The sequence below is a fragment of the Drosophila serrata genome, unplaced genomic scaffold (assembly GCF_035046125.1).
Source record: "Drosophila serrata isolate PLE 108 unplaced genomic scaffold, ASM3504612v1 contig_184, whole genome shotgun sequence".
Classification (NCBI taxonomy): Eukaryota; Metazoa; Arthropoda; class Insecta; order Diptera; family Drosophilidae; genus Drosophila; species Drosophila serrata.
In genome coordinates this window covers 4,709,460-4,733,674 of record NW_028257082.1, presented here as the reverse complement: position 1 = coordinate 4,733,674, position 24,215 = coordinate 4,709,460, and the positions used below count along the sequence as shown (strand labels likewise).

The following is a 24,215-nucleotide window of genomic DNA, read 5'->3' as shown; positions in this document are numbered from 1 at the left end:
GAAGGTAAAATAAAGTTAATTAGATAAAGAGATTAGACCACCAACCGCTTGTAATCCGTTTGGGGGGATGGCGGATCCGTGTTTTCCGTGAGTGCCGAGGCTAGAGCCTTCTGCTCTGCACTGGGACTGATATTTGGCACATCCATGTACCGCTCCTGGGTACCACTGATGCGCTGCTTCAGGGCCTCGGGAGCGTATGGGTTATTCGGCATCTCGACGGCATTGTACCATTTCTTCACCTCACGCTCCGCAATGGAACCTGCAAATGATTTCAGGGAGGAATGTAATACAAACTCTAAATAGAGTATAATAAAGCTATCAACTCCCAGGAGCGAATGGTAATCAGTGGACCAAGGCATACCTCCCAAATTTAAAAGAAAAACCATTAAATTTCTTTAATTTTCATTGAGTATCATATCAGAATAACAAAGTTTATTTCAATTTTTAAAATCGGTTAATAGTATTTTTGTAAAATCTGTAGTATTTATACAGCAAGTGTGTATGTAAGTTAAATCAGAATCTCTGAATAGATATAACAAAATATATAAGGAATTTTTGGTTTTTCTTTTGCACAATCTTATGGTTTAACTTTTAAACTTGGGAATGTAATCGTTTGAAAACCTGTATCGATCCAAAGATTTATTTTCGCCCCTTAGGAACGACCCATCGAAACGTTAGATGGATTGGGTTACACAACACACAGCGGTCAGTAGAGCCAGGCTAACATAGACACAATTTAGCAAACCAGAGGAAACAGGAAGGACAACAGACACCGAGTGATGACATTTATGGCCACAACCGTGTGTTACCTGGCACAAAGCGCCGCAAGAGTACAACATCATCATCTTCGGCGGCAACACCGTCCTGATGGGCAGCCACAGAGCCACCGATTGACAGTTCGGTGGTGTAGCTACCGGACCATTTTAGGGAACCATTTGTTAGTTTTCCGTTAGTGCGTCTGCTACCCGAGGGGATGTTGTTAGTTGGGGTTAGGGGAAGATGCAAGTTAGAGTGCAGAGTGCTGTTAGAGTTAGTGTTAGTACTCGAGGACCGATGCTCGTCCAGGACTAAAACCGTTTGACTAACAAACTCCTGCTCTATGTCACCGTCTCCGTTGAAGGTCTCACAGGCGGTGGAGGGTTCACTGTCGTCGCTATAATGCGACTCTGTACTTAATTGATCTGAGAAGAGAATTTCATTGATAAAATTATAGGTAATGTCACTCAAACTAAACACAATGCGGGAGTCAGTCTCTACATCTTGTTCATATGACATATCACAGGAAGTTTGGCTGGCCATATCTAATCTAACGGTGGCTGCAGAATAATCACTTTCGGTGACATCATCTTCTAAATGATTTAAATGCGAATCAAGCTTATCGTTCATACTAGTAAAATGATGCGATCTATCCTTATCTATATGGGGTTCCCTAACCGCCTTAGCTTCAGATTCTAAATTATGAATTGAATGAGATTCCGGATGGTTCTCTGGATAGGGCTCTTCAGCGCCTACCCTAACATTTTCTGGCAAGTCGGCTTCAGTCTCAAATGTATCTAATGGTTCAGTATCAGAAACTGGAGTAGCTGCTCTTTCGCTTGGGGGTTGCAACTCGCTATAAGATGTTAAGCTATCTTCGTTTAGTTCTTCAAAAATGCTGGGATGGGTTTCATCGTCTATGCTATCTTTCATGGAGTCAAAGGAACTAAGGTACTTGTGCATGATCAAAGAGCGGCGTCGCCTGCGTTCGATTGTGGCCAGCAGTCTTTTGTCTTTTATGTAAAACTTGCAAATGGTTCCCAAGAGATTCAAAGGCTCGGATTTCACAGGTGAGTTTCCATCGCTCGGTGTTGTGTCGGGAATATTTGGCTGTCTTCGTAAGCACTTCTGAGACGTTTTACCTAGAGCGGAGCAGTCGCTCTTCAAGGACTCTAAAGATGCATTCCTTTCTAAAGCAGGCTCAACTACAGGTTTTTCCGGCTCCATTGTATCTTTTTTTGGCAACTGCTCGTTTGTACTGGTTATCTGTTGATTGTTTGAGAGCGGTTCAGATGGCAAAAGTTCTGCATCCACTTCGATGGTTTGTGTTTCTGGATCAGTTTTCATAGCGAAAAATTCTTTCTCAAGCTGCGATGTTTCACAAACAGGCTGGCGTATCGCGTGAGAATCCTCGATGACAGATTCATTTTGCGGAATCCCTACTATAGATTGTGCTTCAGGAACAACTTTACCTAATTGAGCTTCCTCAATAGTATCTTCCGCGGGTGGCACAGATTCTACAGCAACTATTTCTCCTTGAGGAATATATTCTTCTGTCGCTGATGACTCCACATTGGCAGATTGTGATTCGAGAAGGATTTCGGCAGCTGCAGGTGGTTCCACATCAGGTGCAATCTCTAATGGCGCCGCAGGATCGACTGTTTGTGTTTCAGGAATAATTTCGACGGCTGCCACAGATTCTACAGCAACTATTACTCCTTGAGGAATAGATTCTTCTGTCGCTGATGGCTCCACATTGGCAGATTGTGATTCGGGAAGGATTTCAGCAGGTGCTGGTGGTTCCACATCAGGTGCAATCTCTAATGGCGCCGCAGGATCGACTGTTTGTGTTTCAGGAATAATTTCGATGGCTGCCACAGATTCTACAGCAACTATTTCTCCTTGAGGAATAGATTCTTCTGTCGCTGCAGGCTCCACATTGGCAGATTGTGATTCGAGAAGGATTTCGGCAGCTGCAGGTGGCTCCACATCCGGTGCAATCTCTAATGGCGCCGCAGGATCGAATGTTTGTGTTTCAGGAATAATTTCGATGGCTGCCACAGATTCTACAGCAACTATTTCTCCTTGAGGAATAGATTCTTCTGTCGCTGATGGCTCCACATTGGCAGATTGTGATTCGGGAGGGATTTCAGCAGGTGCTTGTGGTTCCACATCAGGTGCAATCTCTAATGGCGCCGCAGGATCCACTGTTTGTGTTTCAGGAATAATTTCGATGGCTGCCACAGATTCTACAGCAACTATTTCTCCTTGAGGAATAGATTCTTCTGTCGCTGATGGCTCCACATTGGCAGATTGTGATTCGGGAGGGATTTCAGCAGGTGCTTGTGGTTCCACATCAGGTGCAATCTCTAATGGCGCCGCAGGATCCACTGTTTGTGTTTCAGGAATAATTTCGATGGCTGCCACAGATTCTACAGCAACTATTTCTTCTTGAGGAATAGATTCTTCTGTCGCTGATCGCTCCACATTGGTAGATTGTGATTCGGGAAGGATTTCAGCAGGTGCTGGTGGTTCCACATCAGGTGCAATCTCTAATGGCGCCGCAGGATCCACTGTTTGTGTTTCAGGAATAATTTCGATGGCTGCCACAGATTCTACAGCAACTATTTCTCCTTGAGGAATAGATTCTTCTGTCGCTGCAGGCTCCACATTGGCAGATTGTGATTCGGGAAGGATTTCAGCAGGTGCTGGTGGTTCCACATCAGGTGCAATCTCTAATGGCGCCGCAGGATCCACTGTTTGTGTTTCAGGAATAATTTCGATGGCTGCCACAGATTCTACAGCAACTATTTCTCCTTGAGGAATAGATTCTTCTGTCGCTGATGGCTCCACATTGGCAGATTGTGGTTCGAGAAGGATTTCGGCAGCTGCAGGTGGCTCCACATCAGGTGCAATCTCTAATGGCGCCGCAGGATCCACTGTTTGTGTTTCAGGAATAATTTCGATGGCTGCCACAGTTTCTACAGCAACTATTTCTTCTTGAGGAATAGTGTCCTCTATCGCTGCAGGCTCCACATTGGCAGATTGTGATTCGGGAAGGATTTCAGCAGGTGCTTGTGGTTCCACATCAGGTGCAATCTCTAATGGCGCCGCAGGATCCACTGTTTGTGTTTCAGGAATAATTTCGATGGCTGCCACAGATTCTACAGCAACTATTTCTTCTTGAGGAATAGATTCTTCTGTCGCTGATCGCTCCACATTGGCAGATTGTGATTTGGGAAGGATTTCAGCAGGTGCTGGTGGTTCCACATCAGGTGCAATCTCTAATGGCGCCGCAGGATCCACTGTTTGTGTTTCAGGAATAATTTCGATGGCTGCCACAGATTCTACAGCAACTATTTCTCCTTGAGGAATAGATTCTTCTGTCGCTGATCGCTCCACATTGGCAGATTGTGATTCGGGAAGGATTTCAGCAGGTGCTGGTGGTTCCACATCAGGTGCAATCTCTAATGGCGCCGCAGGATCGACTGTTTGTGTTTCAGGAATAATTTCGATGGCTGCCACAGTTTCTACAGCAACTATTTCTTCTTGAGGAATAGTTTCCTCTATCGCTGCAGGCTCCACATTGGCAGATTGTGATTCGGGAGGGATTTCAGCAGGTGCTTGTGGTTCCACATCAGGTGCAATCTCTAATGGCGCCGCAGGATCCACTGTTTGTGTTTCAGGAATAATTTCGATGGCTGCCACAGATTCTACAGCAACTATTTCTTCTTGAGGAATAGATTCTTCTGTCGCTGATGGCTCCACATTGGCAGATTGTGATTCGGGAAGGATTTCAGCAGGTGCTGGTGGTTCCACATCAGGTGCAATCTCTAATGGCGCCGCAGGATCGACTGTTTGTGTTTCAGGAATAATTTCGATGGCTGCCACAGTTTCTACAGCAACTATTTCTTCTTGAGGAATAGTTTCCTCTATCGCTGCAGGCTCCACATTGGCAGATTGTGATTCGGGAGGGATTTCAGCAGGTGCTTGTGGTTCCACATCAGGTGCAATCTCTAATGGCGCCGCAGGATCCACTGTTTGTGTTTCAGGAATAATTTCGATGGCTGCCACAGATTCTACAGCAATTATTTCTCCTTGAGGAATAGATTCTTCTGTCGCTGATGGCTCCACATTGGCAGATTGTGATTCGGGAAGGATTTCAGCAGGTGCTGGTGGTTCCACATCAGGTGCAATCTCTAATGGCGCCGCAGGATCGACTGTTTGTGTTTCAGGAATAATTTCGATGGCTGCCACAGATTCTACAGCAACTATTTCTCCTTGAGGAATAGATTCTTCTGTCGCTGCAGGCTCCATATTGGCAACTTGTGATTCGGGAAGGATTTCAGCAGGTGCTGGTGGTTCCACATCAGGTGCAATCTCTAATGGCGCCGCAGGATCGACTGTTTGTGTTTCAGGAATAATTTCGATGGCTGCCACAGATTCTACAGCAACTGTTTCTCCTTGAGGAATAGATTCTTCTGTCGCTGATGGCTCCACATTGGCAGATTGTGATTCGGGAAGGATTTCAGCAGGTGCTGGTGGTTCCACATCAGGTGCAATCTCTAATGGCGCCGCAGGATCGACTGTTTGTGTTTCAGGAATAATTTCGATGGCTGCCACAGATTCTACAGCAACTATTTCTCCTTGAGGAATAGATTCTTCTGTCGCTGCAGGCTCCACATTGGCAGATTGTGATTCGGGAAGGATTTCAGCAGGTGCTGGTGGTTCCACATCAGGTGCAATCTCTAATGGCGCCGCAGGATCGACTGTTTGTGTTTCAGGAATAATTTCGATGGCTGCCACAGATTCTACAGCAATTATTTCTTCTTGAGGAATAGATTCTTCTGTCGCTGCAGGCTCCACATTGGCAACTTGTGATTCGGGAAGGATTTCAGCAGGTGCTGGTGGTTCCACATCAGGTGCAATCTCTAATGGCGCCGCAGGATCGACTGTTTGTGTTTCAGGAATAATTTCGATGGCTGCCACAGATTCTACAGCAACTGTTTCTCCTTGAGGAATAGATTCTTCTGTCGCTGATGGCTCCACATTGACAGATTGTGATTCGGGAAGGATTTCAGCAGGTGCTGGTGGTTCCACATCAGGTGCAATCTCTAATGGCGCCGCAGGATCGACTGTTTGTGTTTCAGGAATAATTTCGATGGCTGCCACAGATTCTACAGCAATTATTTCTTCTTGAGGAATAGATTCTTCTGTCGCTGCAGGCTCCACATTGGCAACTTGTGATTCGGGAAGGATTTCAGCAGCTGCAGGTGGTTCCACATCCGGTGCAATCTCTAATGGCGCCGCAGGATCGACTGTTTGTGTTTCAGGAATAATTTCGATGGCTGCCACAGATTCTACAGCAACTATTTCTCCTTGAGGAATAGATTCTTCTGTCGCTAATGGCTCCACATTGGCAGATTGTGATTCGGGAAGGATTTCAGCAGGTGCTGGTGGTTCCACATCAGGTGCAATCTCTAATGGCGCCGCAGGATCGACTGTTTGTGTTTCAGGAATAATTTCGATGGCTGCCACAGATTCTACAGCAACTATTTCTCCTTGAGGAATAGATTCTTCTGTCGCTGCAGGCTCCATATTGGCAACTTGTGATTCGGGAAGGATTTCAGCAGGTGCTGGTGGTTCCACATCAGGTGCAATCTCTAATGGCGCCGCAGGATCGACTGTTTGTGTTTCAGGAATAATTTCGATGGCTGCCACAGATTCTACAGCAACTGTTTCTCCTTGAGGAATAGATTCTTCTGTCGCTGATGGCTCCACATTGGCAGATTGTGATTCGGGAAGGATTTCAGCAGGTGCTGGTGGTTCCACATCAGGTGCAATCTCTAATGGCGCCGCAGGATCGACTGTTTGTGTTTCAGGAATAATTTCGATGGCTGCCACAGATTCTACAGCAACTATTTCTCCTTGAGGAATAGATTCTTCTGTCGCTGCAGGCTCCACATTGGCAGATTGTGATTCGGGAAGGATTTCAGCAGGTGCTGGTGGTTCCACATCAGGTGCAATCTCTAATGGCGCCGCAGGATCGACTGTTTGTGTTTCAGGAATAATTTCGATGGCTGCCACAGATTCTACAGCAATTATTTCTTCTTGAGGAATAGATTCTTCTGTCGCTGCAGGCTCCACATTGGCAACTTGTGATTCGGGAAGGATTTCAGCAGGTGCTGGTGGTTCCACATCAGGTGCAATCTCTAATGGCGCCGCAGGATCGACTGTTTGTGTTTCAGGAATAATTTCGATGGCTGCCACAGATTCTACAGCAATTATTTCTTCTTGAGGAATAGATTCTTCTGTCGCTGCAGGCTCCACATTGGCAACTTGTGATTCGGGAAGGATTTCAGCAGCTGCAGGTGGTTCCACATCAGGTGCAATCTCTAATGGCGCCGCAGGATCGACTGTTTGTGTTTCAGGAATAATTTCGATGGCTGCCACAGATTCTACAGCAACTATTTCTCCTTGAGGAATAGATTCTTCTGTCGCTGATGGCTCCACATTGGCAGATTGTGATTCGGGAAGGATTTCAGCAGGTGCTGGTGGTTCCACATCAGGTGCAATCTCTAATGGCGCCGCAGGATCGACTGTTTGTGTTTCAGGAATAATTTCGATGGCTGCCACAGATTCTACAGCTACTGTTTCTCCTTGAGGAATAGTTTCTTCTGTCGCTGATGGCTCCACATTGGCAGATTGTGATTCGGGAAGGATTTCAGCAGGTGCTGGTGGTTCCACATCAGGTGCAATCTCTAATGGCGCCGCAGGATCGTCTGTTTGTTGTTCAGGAATAATTTCGATGGCTGCCACGGATTCTACAGCAACTATTTCTCTTTGGGGAATAGATTCTTCTGTCGCTGATGGCTCCACATTCGTAGCTAGTGATTCGGGAAGGATTTCGGCAGGTGCAGGTGGTTCCACATCCGGTGCAATCTCTAATGGCGCCGCAGGATCGACTGTTTGTGTTTCAGGAATAATTTCGATGGCTGCCACAGATTCTACAGCAACTATTTCTTCTTGAGGAATAGTTTCCTCTGTCGCTGATGGCTTCACATTGGCAGCTTGTGAATCGGGAAGGATTTCAGCAGGTGCATCCACATCCTGTGTAATCTCTAATGGCGCCGCAGGATCGGTTGTTTGTGTTTCAGGAATAATTTCGACTGCTGCAACATCAGGAGATTGTGTGGCTGCCGTTTCCAGTGAAAGTTCAAGATTATGCGGCGCGATTGGTGGATCCACAACAATAATTGATCCGTTCTCTGTACTGTCTTTAACGCTTTCTGGCAGTTCCCCGCCCAGGGAATAAGACTCTGAAACGCCTTCAAACGCTGAGGATGCTACTGAAGAATATTGAGCAGTCTCTGCGAGATCGGTATTCTCCTCTTCAATTATGTCCAGCGAGTGATGATGCACCAGATCCATTGTGCGAGCGTTTATCTCGGCGAGGGCTAGATCACTGAGCTCCTTGAGGGTATGCATCTCACTGGGTGTCATTGCGCCTGGCTGTTCCGAGGCTGGAACTGCTAGCATCGGTCCCAGGGCCATGGCAGCCAGGATCTCAATAACCGATGGCACATTCTCGTGCATTTGCTCTTCGTCGATATACTCGACTGTGCTGAAACCAGTGCAGCCATCGAGGCTGGAAAGCTCCTCGCTCTCGGCTTGGGCTGTAACACAAACGACTGCTAAGTGGCGATGCTTTAAGATCACGCACAAGGTGGCTGATTGAGCTACTAAATGGGGGACTCCGGAGTGTCTACATAAAGGACGGTTTCAATTATCTAAAAGGGCTTAGGGCTAAAAGTTAATGGTCTTAGGGTTAAGGGTTAACTCAGGTCTTAGCAGTAAAAATGATATATAATGCTTAAAGGTACACAGAAATTGGGTGACGAAAGTTACCTGCTATGGGAGTGTGGGTTAACTCCTCATTCAAAGAATCATCCTGGAATATCATAGGAGGTGGTGGCACGGCTGGCACGGCTGGTGGAGACACCACAAATGCGTTAGTTGTCTCTGTAAATGCCGGCTCGTGCTCCTCTGGCAATGTGTGGGATGTGAGACTGGTGCGATCCACAAGCTCGTCCAGGACAAGCTTTGTGTTCTGACCACCAATCAGGTGTTTGCTTAGAAGGCGGTCATTAAGGTCGTTGCTGCGCAACAGATCCAGAGAACTGTCCTCGGCATCCGAGCCCATCTCGGACAGATCGCTAACCTCGTCAGCGGTCTTGTCACCAATCTGGGCCCGGATATTCTCTTTGGGTGCCGGCACTAGCATGCCAGTGCTGCTTGGAGTTACCGAGCTCCTCTTCTTCTTGAAGAGCCAGTTGTCCTCCCAGTTACCGTCACCGATCATGCTCGAGGAGATGGATCCAATGTCTGGAAACAATTATAATTAAAGTTTATAAGAAATTGACAGTTGAGCATTTTATGCATGAACTTACCATCCTCGGACTCGGTGACGGATGCTGAAAAGTCAGGTAATGGCACCATGTGCGCGGCTATATAATCACTAAGGACAGATTCCCTCTCCAAATCAGCCTGCAGGGATTGGGATTTGCCATTCTGTAAAGAAATTGTACAAGATTAATGAGAAATTACATACTCCTTCTTCGATAATGCTTACATCCAGTACGATTTCATGATCAGTTAGGCTGGAATCGCTGCGCGGTTCTATGGAACTTCCGGACGTGGTGCTCAGCGCCTCGGCATTGAAATTCTCGTCAATGTGGCGACCACTCAAGTCCGGCGTGCTCTCCGCCAAAAGCCTTGTATTCCCTTCCTTATCCGCAATCTGCAAAAGAGACAAACGACAGAAACTTGTGTCAGCCCATCGGCCTTGGCATTGTGCAATAAAAGTGTTGTTGAACCCCAGAGTTTGCGATTTGTTGTGGGTCAACTGATTGTTTGTGACACCGAAAGCGGAAAGCCCTTAAGCAGATTAGACCCGGCACTACGATGGGTATCTATCCATGTCTGTAGCTGGCCACTCGACGACTCTTGACGACCGTTTCTCGGCTATTCATTCTGCGGGGCGACGTCATCGATTGCCAGGGTGAGCTCTTCGTATTGATTGAGTGTCGTGACAGAGGCAATTACTGGCCACGTTGCAGAAACCGATATGATTAGAAAATTGGGCTGTTAAATGCTGACTGGATCAGTGACGCCGTGATAACATCTGAATTCCTCGACGAGGCCAATGGGATTAGTTAAGACATGTTATCATAGCTGATGGCTGCTTATCAAATCATTGTGAATATTTATTACATTATCCCCTGGATCTGACATGGTCCTGTTGAATTGATTCTTCTCCGACAGTCTTCTTCGATTTTCTACTAAATAGATTTATCCAATTAGTGCTGGAATTGATTTCAGTATTCCTTCCTCTGTCGCGGCTACTGCTACTGTTGGTTGGACAAAACGTCTGCACGGTTGAGACAATGGACTGCAACTAATTAACCTGGTCCGCTTCTACTATGTGGTGACTGCCCAATCGAAGCCGCTCAAGTGCAGGTCGAATGAAAGCGAAAACTGAACGAAGTGAGCCGGGGAAAATGGCGGAAGTGGCCAGAACATGGCTTACAAAATGGTCGGCCCCAATGGGTAAGGGGGTTGTTACCACAGGTGGTGGCTTGGGCATAGGTCAGTGAGACATATTTATGAAGTCTAGGGGAGGGGTATCCTTACAATCTTGTAGTCTGTCTTACCTTATTCAGCACCGCTGTGGCCAGCAGATCCTGGTAGATCTTTGGCTCAAAGTAGTGCTCCGTGCGGTGGCGTCGCTTGAGGCCATTCCCATTGGCCAGCTCCGAGGCTCCCAGTTGGGAGCGCGTATCCAGGCTGATCTCTGAGACGGCACCGCTGGCACTAAGGGACGAACTCCGCAGGGTCTCCGCTATGATGGTCTCGATGAGGGTACGTAGGCGGGTCTGCGAGATGTCCGCCAGCTCGGAGTCGCCATTATTATTGTTGTTCATGTTATTATTATTATTATGGTTACCACTGCCGGTGCCATTGTGATGGCCATTCACGATGGCCGGCAGATCTGAAAGCAGGTGTAAAGTACGTAGCTTGATTAGGGCAAAAACGAGAGCCAGAATGCCAGCAGGCAACAATGTGCTTGGTTAGCAAAGATCGATACAATAAAAAGTGAAAACTCGGTTACTTCTAGGCGAGATGGAGCGAGTGTGAGCCGAGAGTGTGTGAAAGGTGAAGAAAGTAAGTGAGTGAGTGTGTTGAGCTAGGGTGTATATATGTAAGTGTTTTTTTTTTTTAGCCATACCTAATTTCACCTCAATGACGTAAACCACGTAAAAGACAATTACGGCCACAACGGCATACATGCCCGTGACTAGGCCCAAAGTAAAGTCCATGCTGCATGCACATTAACGTATCTATATGATATAGTATAAGTTGTATATTCGCCAATATCGTAAGCGACCGGGCCCGATATTTGCTGAATCGCTGATATCTCGCCTATTTGTTTATTTACGTCTGCTGCCGTTGCTGTCCGAATGCAGAGCTCGTATTTGTATTTGGCATTTGGGCTTTGTCCGGAGCTCTCATTGATATAACGGCCTACCGACCGCCTGAGCTGTTAATTATATTGAGTTAATATTTGAGTTGTGTTTTCGCTTTGTCTCCCCTAATTGAGCTCCGAACATAAATTTTGTCACCGCCTCCCTAAACACGCTCCAGCGATCGTAGGGAGGGAGATCTTTAAACTGAGCTCCAGTCAGGCTGAAAATCGCGATACGAACAAATACGGTTCGCATATTTATCATTTCTTTTGACATGCTAAGTCTATTAACGAATTGCGGTAAATACCACATCGCATAATGAATAACCCCGAGTTATCTATTTTGCGTTACAATGCCCGCCCATATTTCTTTATCTGCAGTCCCGCTGGCATTTACCTGGTTACCTGTCTGAATTGTTAGTCCCCCCGTTAGTCATTCAGGTGTGCGAAAAAATGTCAAAGCCGGAGACTTTTGTGTCCAGATCGGACACATACATTTCTGTGCGAGTCATCAATGGAAATAGCTTCAAGAAACTGGACGGATGGAAGCCTAGGAACAGAACCAGCCGGATCACTTCTCATCGACGACTAACTACTGACTCCAAAGTTCAGGGTTCAGCGGAAATCACCCGGACAATTATCACTAGACAGAGTAGAGCTGGCTTTTTTCCACTTTTTATAACTAAAACTTAATACACCTGCCCTGCGAGTGGCTGTCTGCCTTTTGATAATGCCCCCCCCAGATTACGACGACAACTTTGATCAATTAAATATAGCCTACGATAAGTTTCGGGTGCACAAGGTTTTACTACGCCAAAAGGTTTATATTTTGTTAAGGTCAGAGATAAAGCTCAGTCAGGTAGTTTCATTAGCTGAAAGTCCACACTGATGATACTTCACGATCATAATTTGTTGTTAATCTCGGGATCGGTTACAGACACATTCATTCAGAGCTCCGAGCGGGAATCTCCGGGGATCATTAATATTTATTAGCGTTGATTAAGGCCTCTTCCTCGCCTGTCGCTTTGTTTCAACTCACGATTATTGATTTTATTTTGTATTTTTGCCTATTTCATATTCGCAAACTTGGGTTTGCCGGGTCAAGGTTTGGTGATAACTCACAACCCAATGCGGTTTACTTATAGGTCTTATCTAGCTAGATGGAATTTTACTTCTATTTCTGTTGGCCAAATGTCTTCTTGTTCGTGTGTTCTAGTTATGTTGTCAGATTCCCTGTTATCACACGCGTCGTATAATGGCCAAAATCGCGACAGATTTCCGTAAATACGGCCCATAGCATTCAACCTGCGTTACGATCGCGGCGCGACGCTTCTGGCAACTGAAGCGGTGCCGTGCGATTGCCGAGCGGTGAGCGTTTAAACGCTCACTCACACGGCGGAGCTAATATGCCGCCGTATCTACGTATGTGTGTGTGTGTGGCGGAGACCCTACAGTGGGTCCAATTGAGATGAATATTGGCCGGAGCACGGAGTTTGGCTTTGTAATTCACAGGCCAGCAAGCTTTGCTCAAATTGCTTGGCCAAGTTGTAAGCGTGACCAAATCAATCGGCCGTTAAGACACAACCCCTGAGAGGCCTGAGTGATCGTGTAAGTAAGACATTTAAGCCAATTTACTGCCCGCTAACCTGTTGGTGAGCAATGCGGCAACGGTGCGTATGATTAATGCCTATCGCAGGCCGTCATCTGAGTTAAGGCAAAAATCCAGTGCTCGAGAGGTGTTGAATCATAATGTTCTCAATGCTAGCGGCACTTCAATGGCCCAGCCAACTTATCACTGTGTTTTAGGCCTTATCATCGTGCCTTATCAATGAGCACTGACCGCGATTTCTCGGATTGTTTGTCAGTAGGTTTAAAAATAAAAAAGAGAGGCAGAGAGAGAGTGCCATTTTATTTCGACTCTCAGTTTATGGCCTTACTGATAAGAATTAGCATTTACTACAGCCTGCAATCATTGATTACAGATTCGTTTTATGGTCAAAATGACAACCTATCAAGGAATGCAAGTATGCCAAGGCTAAGAGAAGTACTGACACATTTACAGACAGTGATGGAAAAGGTTTAAGATTGGAACAAATTGGAATAAGTTATTGATATAATTCGAGCAGATATTTTCTATATCATTTAAGTATTTTAATGTATTTATTAAAGAATATTATTTGCTCAAAATAATTGAATATTGCTCAAGGTCTAAAATAACTACTAACCAAAGAGAGTTAAATAATAGTTAGCATACAATAACAGGCGATTACTTGTTACGATTACAGCGTGCTCGATCGATTAGTGACTATCGATTACCGACTACTTACCTCCCTTTAGCGCACGCGCGCACAAACTGTTCTCCACATTGATAAGCAGGTTACTCAGCTTGGCATGGTACTTATCGAAGAGTTGCAAGTCTGATTTGCATTTGAATCAAGTGTGTGTGGAGTGTGTATCATGTGTGTGTGTGTGTGTGTTTGGGGTGTGCAAAGTTTGTTTGGTTAAAAAGCGAACGACACAAAAGATAGACATGGAAAAGACTTTCCCGCAAGCTCTCACGTTCGAAAGCTCGCCGGAAAGTATGCTTTACGTTTTGATTTTGTCTGGCCGGCAACATGAGTAAGTTTCTTTAGACACATGTTGCTAGACTCGTAAGTGTTGCCAAGCCAATTGAATTAAATTTGTGAAAATTTCCTTGCACTTTTGCACTCATTAAATCTAGGGCAATATACCCGCTGTGTACTTACAGTTCTCGCTCTTGGACAGCTGTCCCACTTTGATATGGTCCAGATTGCCGCCCAGCATTTCGGCCACAATCTCCTCCACATACTCGCGAATCTTGGCCCTCTCATCCGAGTTGGCAGGAAGTCCAATCTGGCTAACGCTCTCGAATTCTGCAAGGATATCTAAGATACATCTCCTTTATCTCTATATATAGACTGCCTTATCCTTACGCATACTGCTGTCGTTGCCATCGTTGCCCACTATGGGTATGTAGACCTCGCTCCTGGCCCTCATCGGATAGACGAACTTGTGCTGATTGAAGGACATTTGCTCGGCCACCCATGAGGAGGTGTGGGCCAGAGACTCCTTGGTACTCTGGCACAGTTGGCACTCCCATGAGGCATCCTTGGGCCGCCAGTCGGCACACTTGAGTCCCCGACAGACGGACTTTCCGCAGGTGCGACATGTCACGTAGCTGGGAAAAGAAGAGGATAAAATATAAACATACTTCTACATACTACATAATCAATAAGATGCATTTGGCTACCTCTTACTGCAGTCTGGAGTTGGTGGAAATACTGTTAATCATAAAAGTACAATCTCCCCTGACAAATATTTAAACATTTTTTAAAGGTTCTTAATCTTTTCTATCCATTGACTTGTGTCTGATTTATATTGTTCCATTTTGAAATACAAAACAAACATTTTTTTTAATAACTAACTGGTTTTAATCAGAACCGGAGAAAGTGGGTCTTCAAGCTTGTTTTATGTTTGACTCAAAGGTTAACTTATTAGAATATCTTTAACTGGTAATGAATGTGTTTGTTTAAACTCACGTTTTGGCACTGCTCAGATCCAAGTCTGCACAGCAGACGTTGCAGGTGTGATCCTCGCTGGTCTCCTCCTTCCTCCACTTCTTATTGGCTAGTTTGCTGCGAGGAAAAAGGCGGAAGAATATCACAGATGTTATTCCGAGAACGTTTAGTTTGTTTCACCGAAAACCCAAGCGATTAGTCAGGTCAGTTCTAGCCAACAGCTGGGGTTAATCAACGGCCAGAAGGTCGAGATAAACAAAAAATCAGCAGCTAATTAACGATCGGGGGTTGTCTAACTTTTGAACCCCGCCAGCGTGAAAACACTTCCCGTTCCAATAGCTAATTTTATTTTTTCTTTTGGCCCAAAAACCCAACTGCAATTGCAGTCGGCGGCAATTGACTTTCACCAATGCTCTCCCGCCCCTCAATTGCATAACATGATAAACCCGTTGGACCAGGCAAACAAAAATCAATGGTTCGGTTGCTTTAATAGCCAAGTTTATTCAACTCACTGAGGCAGTGGTATCCAGTATTCGATATCAGTATCCAGTATCAGTATCGGGCAACTTAACACACAAGTATCAATGTGTATAGTACGTAGCTGTATCACGCGGCTTACGGGCTAGAGGGATAGAGATATGCACTCGGATTATGTCAGTCACTTACAGTTCTTACACAAGACGAGCCAAGAAGGGAATTCCTGGGTGTCTTGTACGTGCTCGAACTTAGCAATCGCAGCTGCCTAACTTATTCAAATGGCAAATTTCGCAATTTCGCTTACAAACAAACACAAATAAATTTAATGAGACACAAAAAAATGTCAACCATAAACAGAGAGCGAAAACATTACACACTTGAAACACTTCAATAATTGGTATGCGCCATTAAACGCCATGGAAACTAATAGGTGTAGGAGGTGTAGAGAAAGGCTCAGTCAGTGTGTGTACCTACTCGGAGGCCCTTACTACTAGTCTTAAGCCTAAATTAAGCCTAGACTCTATAGATACTAAGACACCAGCTGTTGCTGCTGCTGCTGCTGCTGCTGCTGATGCTGGATGCGTTGCTGCTGGCGCTGGTGGAATCGCATCCTCCGACGTGCCCAGTGCTCATAGTTATTCTCCAGGTTCTCATAGTAGATCTGCTCTTCGTCGCCCTCCGGGCCACCACCCTCCTCCCAGTCATCGGTTGGGCCAGATCGCCCAAAGACCGGATCACTGGTGGTCATCTTGAGCAGCACCACCTCCATGGTGCAGGCCATGAAGAGGAATCCCAGCACCGCAAAGCTAATGGGCAGGCACATCAGCCGCTCCACCTGGCAGATGAGCGAGGCGGCAAACAGCATTCTGCGGATCTCCTTGGATCTCCGATTGGTGTGTGCTGCTGCTGGGCCTATGTTCCTGCTCCAGGTACAATGTGACAGTGCTCTCAGGTTGTGGAAGTGTTTGTCGGGTGAGTGGCTCCGCTCTGTTTGCTGGGACTTGGCATGGCACTCGCGTTGAATCGTTCGCCTTTTCGCCAATGGAAGCTCATAAATGTCAATTCGATAGCGAATCCAAATCTAAATCCAATTCGCGATCCGCGTCCCGCGACACTGACAACTTTCTCGCACAAGGTTCGCCTTTGTTATGCGCAGTTGGCTTTGAGAGTCGGCGGTCAACAGCTGAGATCGGGTATCGGTGGCTATAGCCTCTCTATATCTATGACTATATCACTGGGCTCCATGCCGGTTTTTTTTTCGCTTCGCTATCGGAGAGCGGGAGACACATCCAGAGCGTGGAGCTCTCTCGCAGTCAACCAGTCAATGACGTAATATACGAGTATTCCCCCCTCGCCAATCCGAACAGATCTCTCTCTATATATACTATATAGCGGAATCTCAGCCATGACTGGGCATATTTTCATGCAGATTTATAGCCTTTCTTCTTCGACTGGGACAACTCTCTGCTGCAAGAGAGGACGGACGGGGATCTGGTCAAACAGGAACAGGGGAATACACAGATACTCCGAAATCGGACGACAGCATCATCATCATCACTACTATTCGCACATGCATTCATTTGTCTACTAATTTATTTTTGGCAATATTTTTAACCCGCTCGGCGTCGCTTGGCCTGAACTTCATTAATTTCCAAATGCTAATTGTGAGAAACATTCCGCAAACTAGTTGCCGCGATTCTTGTCTGGCGAATTTAATGTATGCATGCTTCGAGCTGTTTATTAACTAATCAATCGAGCGGTGACTGGATTCGAGTTTATTTTAATTATAATTTCGGTAATAAACGGCGCCACAACCCGGCAACACTTTCATCAGCACAAAGTCCCAAAGGGGAGGTATTTTCCCTGAGAACACAGAACCTGTGATAAAGATTGAATCTCTCTTTCGTGACTTGAGATTCCCTTGAAATCTGTGCTAAGAATCTGGGTTAATATATGTAAGTCTCATGTGTTCCATTAGCATATTCCCGCACGAGAAAGCGTCAGGCCCTCAAGATCTCTGTTCTTTTCCTAATATAAATCAGCTTTCACAAACACTTCATTGATAAGAATGTTTTCTCAGAAGTTGAAGTTGAAGTGTAATACAATCTTCCCCCCAAGACTAAGGGAAGAGTTAATTCACAAAATTGTTTAATTGATATAAGCTTAACAAATTTCAGATAGTTCTATTGAGTATAATTCAAGTGAGATCATCAACAAACTTGGTCTTAAATGCCTTTATCTTTATCTCTTTGCCCGTATAGCAATCTTAAAGAAAAAAACTATTATTAAAACTAATAATATTAAATGAAAGCCTAAAAGCATGCAAACTAAACCACATTATGCACACCTTTACCCACAAAATTGGCTTGAAATTACATCTAAATGATTTTTATATGAGTGTAGAAAACTTTGTTTAAATATTATTTTATTATTTTGGCTTACAGACCACTTGGTATTGTTCTAACTCGCACAGGTTGGCCTTAAACCCACTTTCCAGCTTGGCTTAGAGCTTCAACTTTTTTGTGGCTTTTCACTTGCCACATGTATAACATAACCCGTTTTGTTCTTACTTTAATAGCAAATAAAAACCGAGAATATCTGTGCATATCTCAACTCTGGCATCGTTCAGTGTTAATTGCATTTGCCAGACTTTCCACAACTTTACAACTTGTTTTGCCGACAGCTTTAGCTGCTTTTTTCTTAGCCAAGATGCATTTCAATTAAAAGCTGGGATAGATAGCTACTAAGGCATTTTTTTTTTTTTGAGAAGATTAGATCTGAATATATGTTTATAGTTGAGTAAATTCCCTTCAAAGTGAAGTAAGGCCCTCTGATACAATGGTAATGCTAATAAAATTGTCAACAAAACGCCTAATTAACTTCCCATTGAATGGTGACGAAAGGCAAACAACAATGCGGGGGCGTTGTTAGCTTCGCTTAATTGTTATTGGCAATTCGTGACGCTTTTTAGCGGGGGTAAAAAAAATTAAATGCGAATAATAGAGGAAAGTAAGTAAAGTGGCCGTGCCCTTTGTTGGCCAACGACTTCCGCTTGCCGTTCTTCAAGATTCTTTCGGTTATGGTTCTTAGCGCCAAATTTGTGAAAAGTCAACGGACCAGCAATGTTATGAAACATCTAACGGATCAGGCCAGGCCAGACCCCATCGATCAGGTGTTATTACAACAGGTGCAGCATAAATTCGAAACAGGTGCCATGGATTGCATTGCGCAATCCTTAATTAAGGCGAAGCTACGTACTCGATGCCCAAAGAAAGCAACTGCAACTGCGACTTGCTTCGGTGGCAAGTGGCAGCTGGAAAAATGGCAACAATTATGTCAAATCTCTTGTATTTTATTTTTCTTTTGAGCGAAATGCTCTTTCTCTTGCCATTTCCCACACGCAAACGCAATCAAGTCATGCGAAACGATGGACACGTAACCCGGAGAGTTCAGTTTCGGTTTCTATTTGTGTTTATCTCCAGCTGAATATACATACAAGTATCTGCATCTCTTGCTCGAAATGCATCTACGTCTGCATCCGCACGTGCGAGTCCCGGTCTCGGCTCACGTATCCGAACTTGAACCATTGGACAGCAGCATTGGGATGCATTAATTCGCTTATCTCGGTTCGATTAACTCACCCCATGAGACACTGGGCGCCACACTGCAGCAGGTAGGCTCCACCGATGAGACCCACCACGGATGTGAGACCCAGCAGCAGGTTCCCGCTTCCCGGTCGATTGATTGGTAGCTCCATCAGAGAGATATAGGGGCGCATCCAGCGCTTAAAGCACTGCGGAGTTCGCATTTAATTAAATTTTATTTTCAATTATGATGCATTTTCATCCAGAAGCACACACACACACACACACACTCGCACGGTAGCGAATTATTGAAACCTTTTAGGTTTAATACCAATCCTTTTAAAATCTGCCAGCTAACTAAATCAAATAATTGGCTGCTCCATAAAACTATTCCGTATTATCAGACCCAAAAGTTATTTCCGTATCATTCTCTCTTTGCTTTTTACGTGTTTCTTGGCCAATTCATACTTTGGCCTCGGTCTTATCAAAAAGTTTTTGTTTGCTCGGTTTAATTTACCAAGATTCGGACATGCAGCTGTGTTGGTGAATACCCTTTGCAGGGCATTTGAATTTCAACAAGTTTTTGTTTTACAGCTGGTATTTTAAATGGAAAATATTAAAGTCTTTAGAGACAGGTGGCAAAAATTGTTTTGAAAACATCACGTCTAAAAATACTTTAATGTGCAGTTCAATAAGCTGAGTAATACCATTTAAAATCGTGACTTTTTTTAATGACAAAGTACTATTTAAAGTATATTTCTTTATTTAAAGAGAGAAAATAATCTTCAATTTCTTAATCACTTAAAGAGAAGTCTATAAATCTTTTCCCAGAGTTAGGTTTTGAAAAGAACTCTAACTGCAGTCGCAATAATTTGAGTCACGTAGTCTAGCACTTATTCAGTCGTTTATTTATTTACTTAAGTGTTTTTTCTTTGTGTTTATTTTTTGCACACTGCGATTAGCACTAATTAAAGTTGATAAATGTTTGAATGTGTTTATTTTTTGCGAACTTCTTATCGACTTATTGCCTTTTTGCCTTTAAAATCTTTGACGAGAGTTGCATAACTTCGCATAAATAATTTTACAAAATAATAGCTTCTTGTGCCTGTGTGTGCTTCTAGGAAAATATATCTTAATTATCACGTTATTCACTTCACTTGGCATCAAGTTTTGGGTATTGTTTTTATGGGATGTTGGTGGAATCTTCCAAGTGAACCGAAGTGAACTTCACTGGCGAATATCTGAATAAATAATTACCTCAAAAATTTTGATTTTTCGTTTGGTTTGTTATTTCTGTTTGCAGTTATGTATGACGATTATCAATCACTTGTCAAGGGGGAATATCTTTTCCTGTACATGTGTTTTTCGAAGGTGTTTACCACACGAAGTTGGCTCGCTAATTGCCATTGCCGCCATCGCCGCAGTGATCTTAAAAAAATACCGACGACAAACCGAGGCAGAAATTGAAATAAATCCCGGCTATTTACCCCCCAACCAAGAAAACTGATTAAGATCACGGGTCTGGAGGCTAAAAGGGCCTTCTCCACGACGATCTTCAAGTTGGCGATTGGAGGAGCTGACTCCGACTGCGGCGATAGCGACTGGAGAGCGGCGACAGGTTTGTTTTAGCCAAGTTATATTCGGCATTGTTTACTCGGTGCCTGGCCATATATATATATATAACTGAGCTGTATGGGCATTATAATGGATTTTGTTTGCCCATTTCGTTATTGCGGATCGCGTATATAAGGCAACAGTTGATTTGATAAGAGTTCCGCTCGCGTCCAGTGATAAATATATATATCTGCAGCTATATATGTATAAAGGTAACGCGACGAAAAATTCACAGATAAGTGTCAAGACCACGTCTCTGGTTAAGTCACATCGGTGTATCTGTACTCCTATATACTCTTTCCAATTGGGTTAATTCTCAAGCATAATATTGTTTCGAATATTTATAATTTGTTTGGGGTTTTTTGGTCGAATTTTGTTTATATTTTTGTAGGTTTTTGTTTTTTTGTGTGCGTTGCGGGCGAGTAACCAAAATGGAACTGGCCATTGTTGGGCCCAGAGCTTTGTGGCCCATGCAACAAGAGGGTGGAAACCAAAATCCCCATTGAGCCGCCGCCTAAAGTACGAGGGTCAAAAAAATAAAAAAAGATGTGGCACCACCTCATCCTCCATCCATATTTATTGGCATTTCGCATTGTCCAACGGACCTTATGCAAATGCAAATGCCACTTGGCAGCTGCCAGTCACATGTCCGCTTCTACGCGGCTTGGCTTGTGGCAAGAAAAGAGCGCCGAATCGATTGGCCCTGCCATTGGCCATGTAAAGCTCACGGCAATTAATTGGTATTAATCAACTTAATTATGAAATATACGATAAGATTGCGGCTCCACTCCTCCCGAGGCGGTGATACTCGAGCGGAGCCATGGAGTGGCTAACGGGTTTCGAAGACTAATATCCAGTCGATTCTTGAATGCCCTATGGAAATCGATATTTAATGATCGAAATTTATTTATAGTTAAAAGTCCCTCATATCGTTTTAATCAATCAGTTCAAGAAGGGATTGTAACGACAAACAGAAGCTGAAAACTGTCCTCATGTTTCAGAAATCGTTTCAATTATATATACTATAAGTTTAATACTCTCTATATTTATACAAGTTAAAGTATTGAATATGTTTTAGAAACCATTCCTTTAAATTTCTTGAAATTCCAGCTTGTAAACTACACTTACCCACCATATAAAGTTCAATCGACAGACAGACAGACCATAAAGTTTAAAGAGGTTTCTTCTTCAATTATGATCGGCAAAACTGGGTTGGTCAACCATTATCATTCTAATGGAACTTCCCCGGCACTTTACATTTTCCTCAAAACAAATTGCAAACTCATTTGAGAGCACTGCTGGGTTTCTCTTTGACAATTGTCGAAACGGATTCCCAGAAATGTATTCGCAAAACTGCTCACGGAATGACTTCTGGCTGTATGAATGACATGGCTGACTGTCTGACTGGCTGACTGACTGTCTGAGTGACTGACTGCGCCCGAGATTTTGTCATTTCCATTTTGAGGTCGGGAAATTTGCATAAATTGATATCCGCCCGCAGTCAGAGAGCTGGAGAGGCATGCAACCAAATGCATTGGCATAAGCTTGTGGGCACTAAAGCGCACCCAAGACAGCATTGGGTTTGGCCAATCCCAGCTGCCAGTTGCTTCCGTTCTGGCCACAGGCAGAGAAAATAATAGAGAAATGTGGCAAAAATTCTAAACTCTGGTTTAAAGATTCTTTAGGAAGTTTTTTCTGGTTTTGAACCTTTAAAAACAAATGCGAATATTGAGTAACTATAATCAGTAGATAACTATGATCAAAAAATAACTATAAGCAGTAATTAACAGTAAGTAACTTTGGGCAGTAAGTAGCTCTTAACATTAAGTATCTTTGACCAGTATGCATGAACATTACGTAACTATGATCAAGAAGTAACTAAGACCAGTAAGTAACTCTGATCAGTAAGTATCAATCAACATTAAGTAACTATGATCAGTAATTAACTCTGAACAGTAAGTATCTATGACCATTAAGTAACTAAAATAAGTAAGTAAGTAAATATCAGAAAGTTTCTGAGTATGTAAAGGGGACCAAAGCAGTAAGGAAGTAAGGAAATAAAATTGAATATATAGTCTAGACCTAGGTCTGATACCACCAATAGCTTCTTACCGCAGTAAAGGACACGTCATTGTTTACTTCCTTTCAGTGTAGTGACCAAGATTGGGTGTCTTCATCCAAAGTAAGCTTCTTCCTAGTCATCCAGATGTGTTTCATTGGCCACGTCATATTTTTGAAGTCGAAGGCTGATCACTTGCACTATCACTATTGATGTTAACACTAGGTACCCCTAGGACAGACTGAGGCGCGCGCGACCTCAGCGCCTCTATTTATAGTCCCCGAGCAGAGCAGAGAAGAGCAGAGCAGAGAAGAGAAGAGCGAGCAGAGAAGAGCAGAGAAAGTGAGTGTGAGTGCGTGGGAGAGAAGCAGTTTCCTCTAGAGTTTAACTTAGAGCGATTAACATAGAGCGAGAGGGGGAGAGGCAGAGAGGAGCAGCGAGCTAATTAATTTAACTATAATCAATAAGTAACTATGAGCAGTAAGTAACTCTAATCAGTAAGTATCAATGAACATTAAGTAACTTTGATCAGTAAATATCAATCAGCATTAAGTAACTATGAACAGTGAGTATCTATGACTATTAAGTATGTATGATCAGTTACTAACTTTGAACACTAATAAACAATGACTTGCAACTTTTGTAACAACATATTTCTGAGACTTGGATGGCAGCAGTCACTTCGTCCCGGGGATGTGAGAACCAGTTGGGAATCATATGTTATGATGATTAACTATGAACAGCAAGTATCTATGAACATTAAGTAACTCTGAACAGTAAGTATCTATGACCAGTAATTAACTATGATCCGTAATTAACTCTGAACAGTAAGTATCTCTGACCAGTAAGTAACTATGATCAGTAATTAACTCTGAACAGTAAGTATCTATGACCAGTAAGTAACTATGATCAGTAAATATCTATTACCAGTAAGTATGTATGTATGATGAACACTAATAAACAATGACTTGCAACTTTTGTAACACAACACATTTCTGAGACATGGCCGGCAGTAGTCACTTCGTTCCGGGGATGTTAGAACCAGTTGGGAATCATATGCACAGACGAGTGAGATTTGTTTTGGAACAAATTTAAGCCATTTTAAGGAAACTATGGAGTTATTCTTCTATATAATTTTAATAGTATATAAGTCGTAACATGACGAATCGGTGGACTATACATATACATATATATAGCTGCCATAGGAACGATCGGACGATTTATAGAACTATGATCATTAATTAACTATGATCAGTAATTACTCTGATTAGTCAGTATCAATGAACAGCAAGTGACTTAGACCAGTAGGTAATTATAATCAGTAAGTATCAATGAACAGCAAGTAACTTTGACCATGAAGTAACTTTGGCCAGTAAGTAAGAATGACCAGTAAGTATACATGAACACTAATAAACAATGACTTGCAAATTTTGTAACACAACACATTTCTGAGACATGGCCGGCAGCAGTCACTTCGTTCCGGGGATGTTAGAACTAGTTGGGAATCATATGTTATGATGATTAACTATGAACAGCAAGTATCTATGAACATAAAGTAACTCTGAACAGTAAGTATCTATGACCAGTAAGTAACTATGATCAGTAATTAACTCTGAACAGTAAGTATCTATGACCAGTAAGTAACTATGATCAGTAAGTTT

The 24,215-nt window shown here is 43.6% G+C and overlaps 2 protein-coding genes across 35 annotated transcripts in view; both read right to left on the bottom strand.

Annotated features, from left to right (window-relative positions):
• The window catches only part of M7BP (Myosin-7a binding protein), a 33,136-nt gene that overhangs the window by 3,277 nt on the left and 5,644 nt on the right, over positions 1–24,215 (bottom strand). For 2 of the 34 annotated variants that reach the window (XM_020950786.2, XM_020950810.2), the window contains exons 3-11: positions 14,842–14,937; positions 14,236–14,480; positions 14,029–14,175; positions 13,609–13,698; positions 10,470–10,807; positions 9,389–9,556; positions 9,207–9,327; positions 8,665–9,141; positions 46–259 (exon numbers count right to left, since the gene is read on the bottom strand). In XM_020950786.2, the coding sequence (XP_020806445.2) occupies positions 46–259; positions 8,665–9,141; positions 9,207–9,327; positions 9,389–9,556; positions 10,470–10,807; positions 13,609–13,698; positions 14,029–14,175; positions 14,236–14,480; positions 14,842–14,937 (1,896 nt within the window). Of the gene's footprint in view, positions 1–45; positions 260–809; positions 1,182–1,898; positions 8,433–8,664; positions 9,142–9,206; positions 9,328–9,388; positions 9,941–10,029; positions 10,305–10,469; positions 10,808–11,044; positions 12,654–13,608; positions 13,699–14,028; positions 14,176–14,235; positions 14,481–14,841; positions 14,938–18,938; positions 19,091–20,138; positions 20,998–24,215 lie in introns of those variants that run through there. The other 32 variants (XM_086828308.1, XM_086828297.1, XM_086828309.1 and 29 more) reach the window with 32 other exon arrangements.
• Positions 15,297–18,452, bottom strand: LOC110182748 (uncharacterized). The gene has a single exon (XM_020950861.2). It carries the CDS (start codon positions 16,160–16,162, stop codon positions 15,827–15,829), a length of 336 nt encoding a protein of 111 aa, XP_020806520.2. The 5' UTR covers positions 16,163–18,452; the 3' UTR covers positions 15,297–15,826.

Bases quoted from the DNA above. Each gene is read 5' to 3' on its own strand.
- LOC110182748 (XM_020950861.2), bottom strand. From the start codon at position 16,162: ATGCTGTTTGCCGCCTCGCTCATCTGCCAGGTGGAGCGGCTGATGTGC.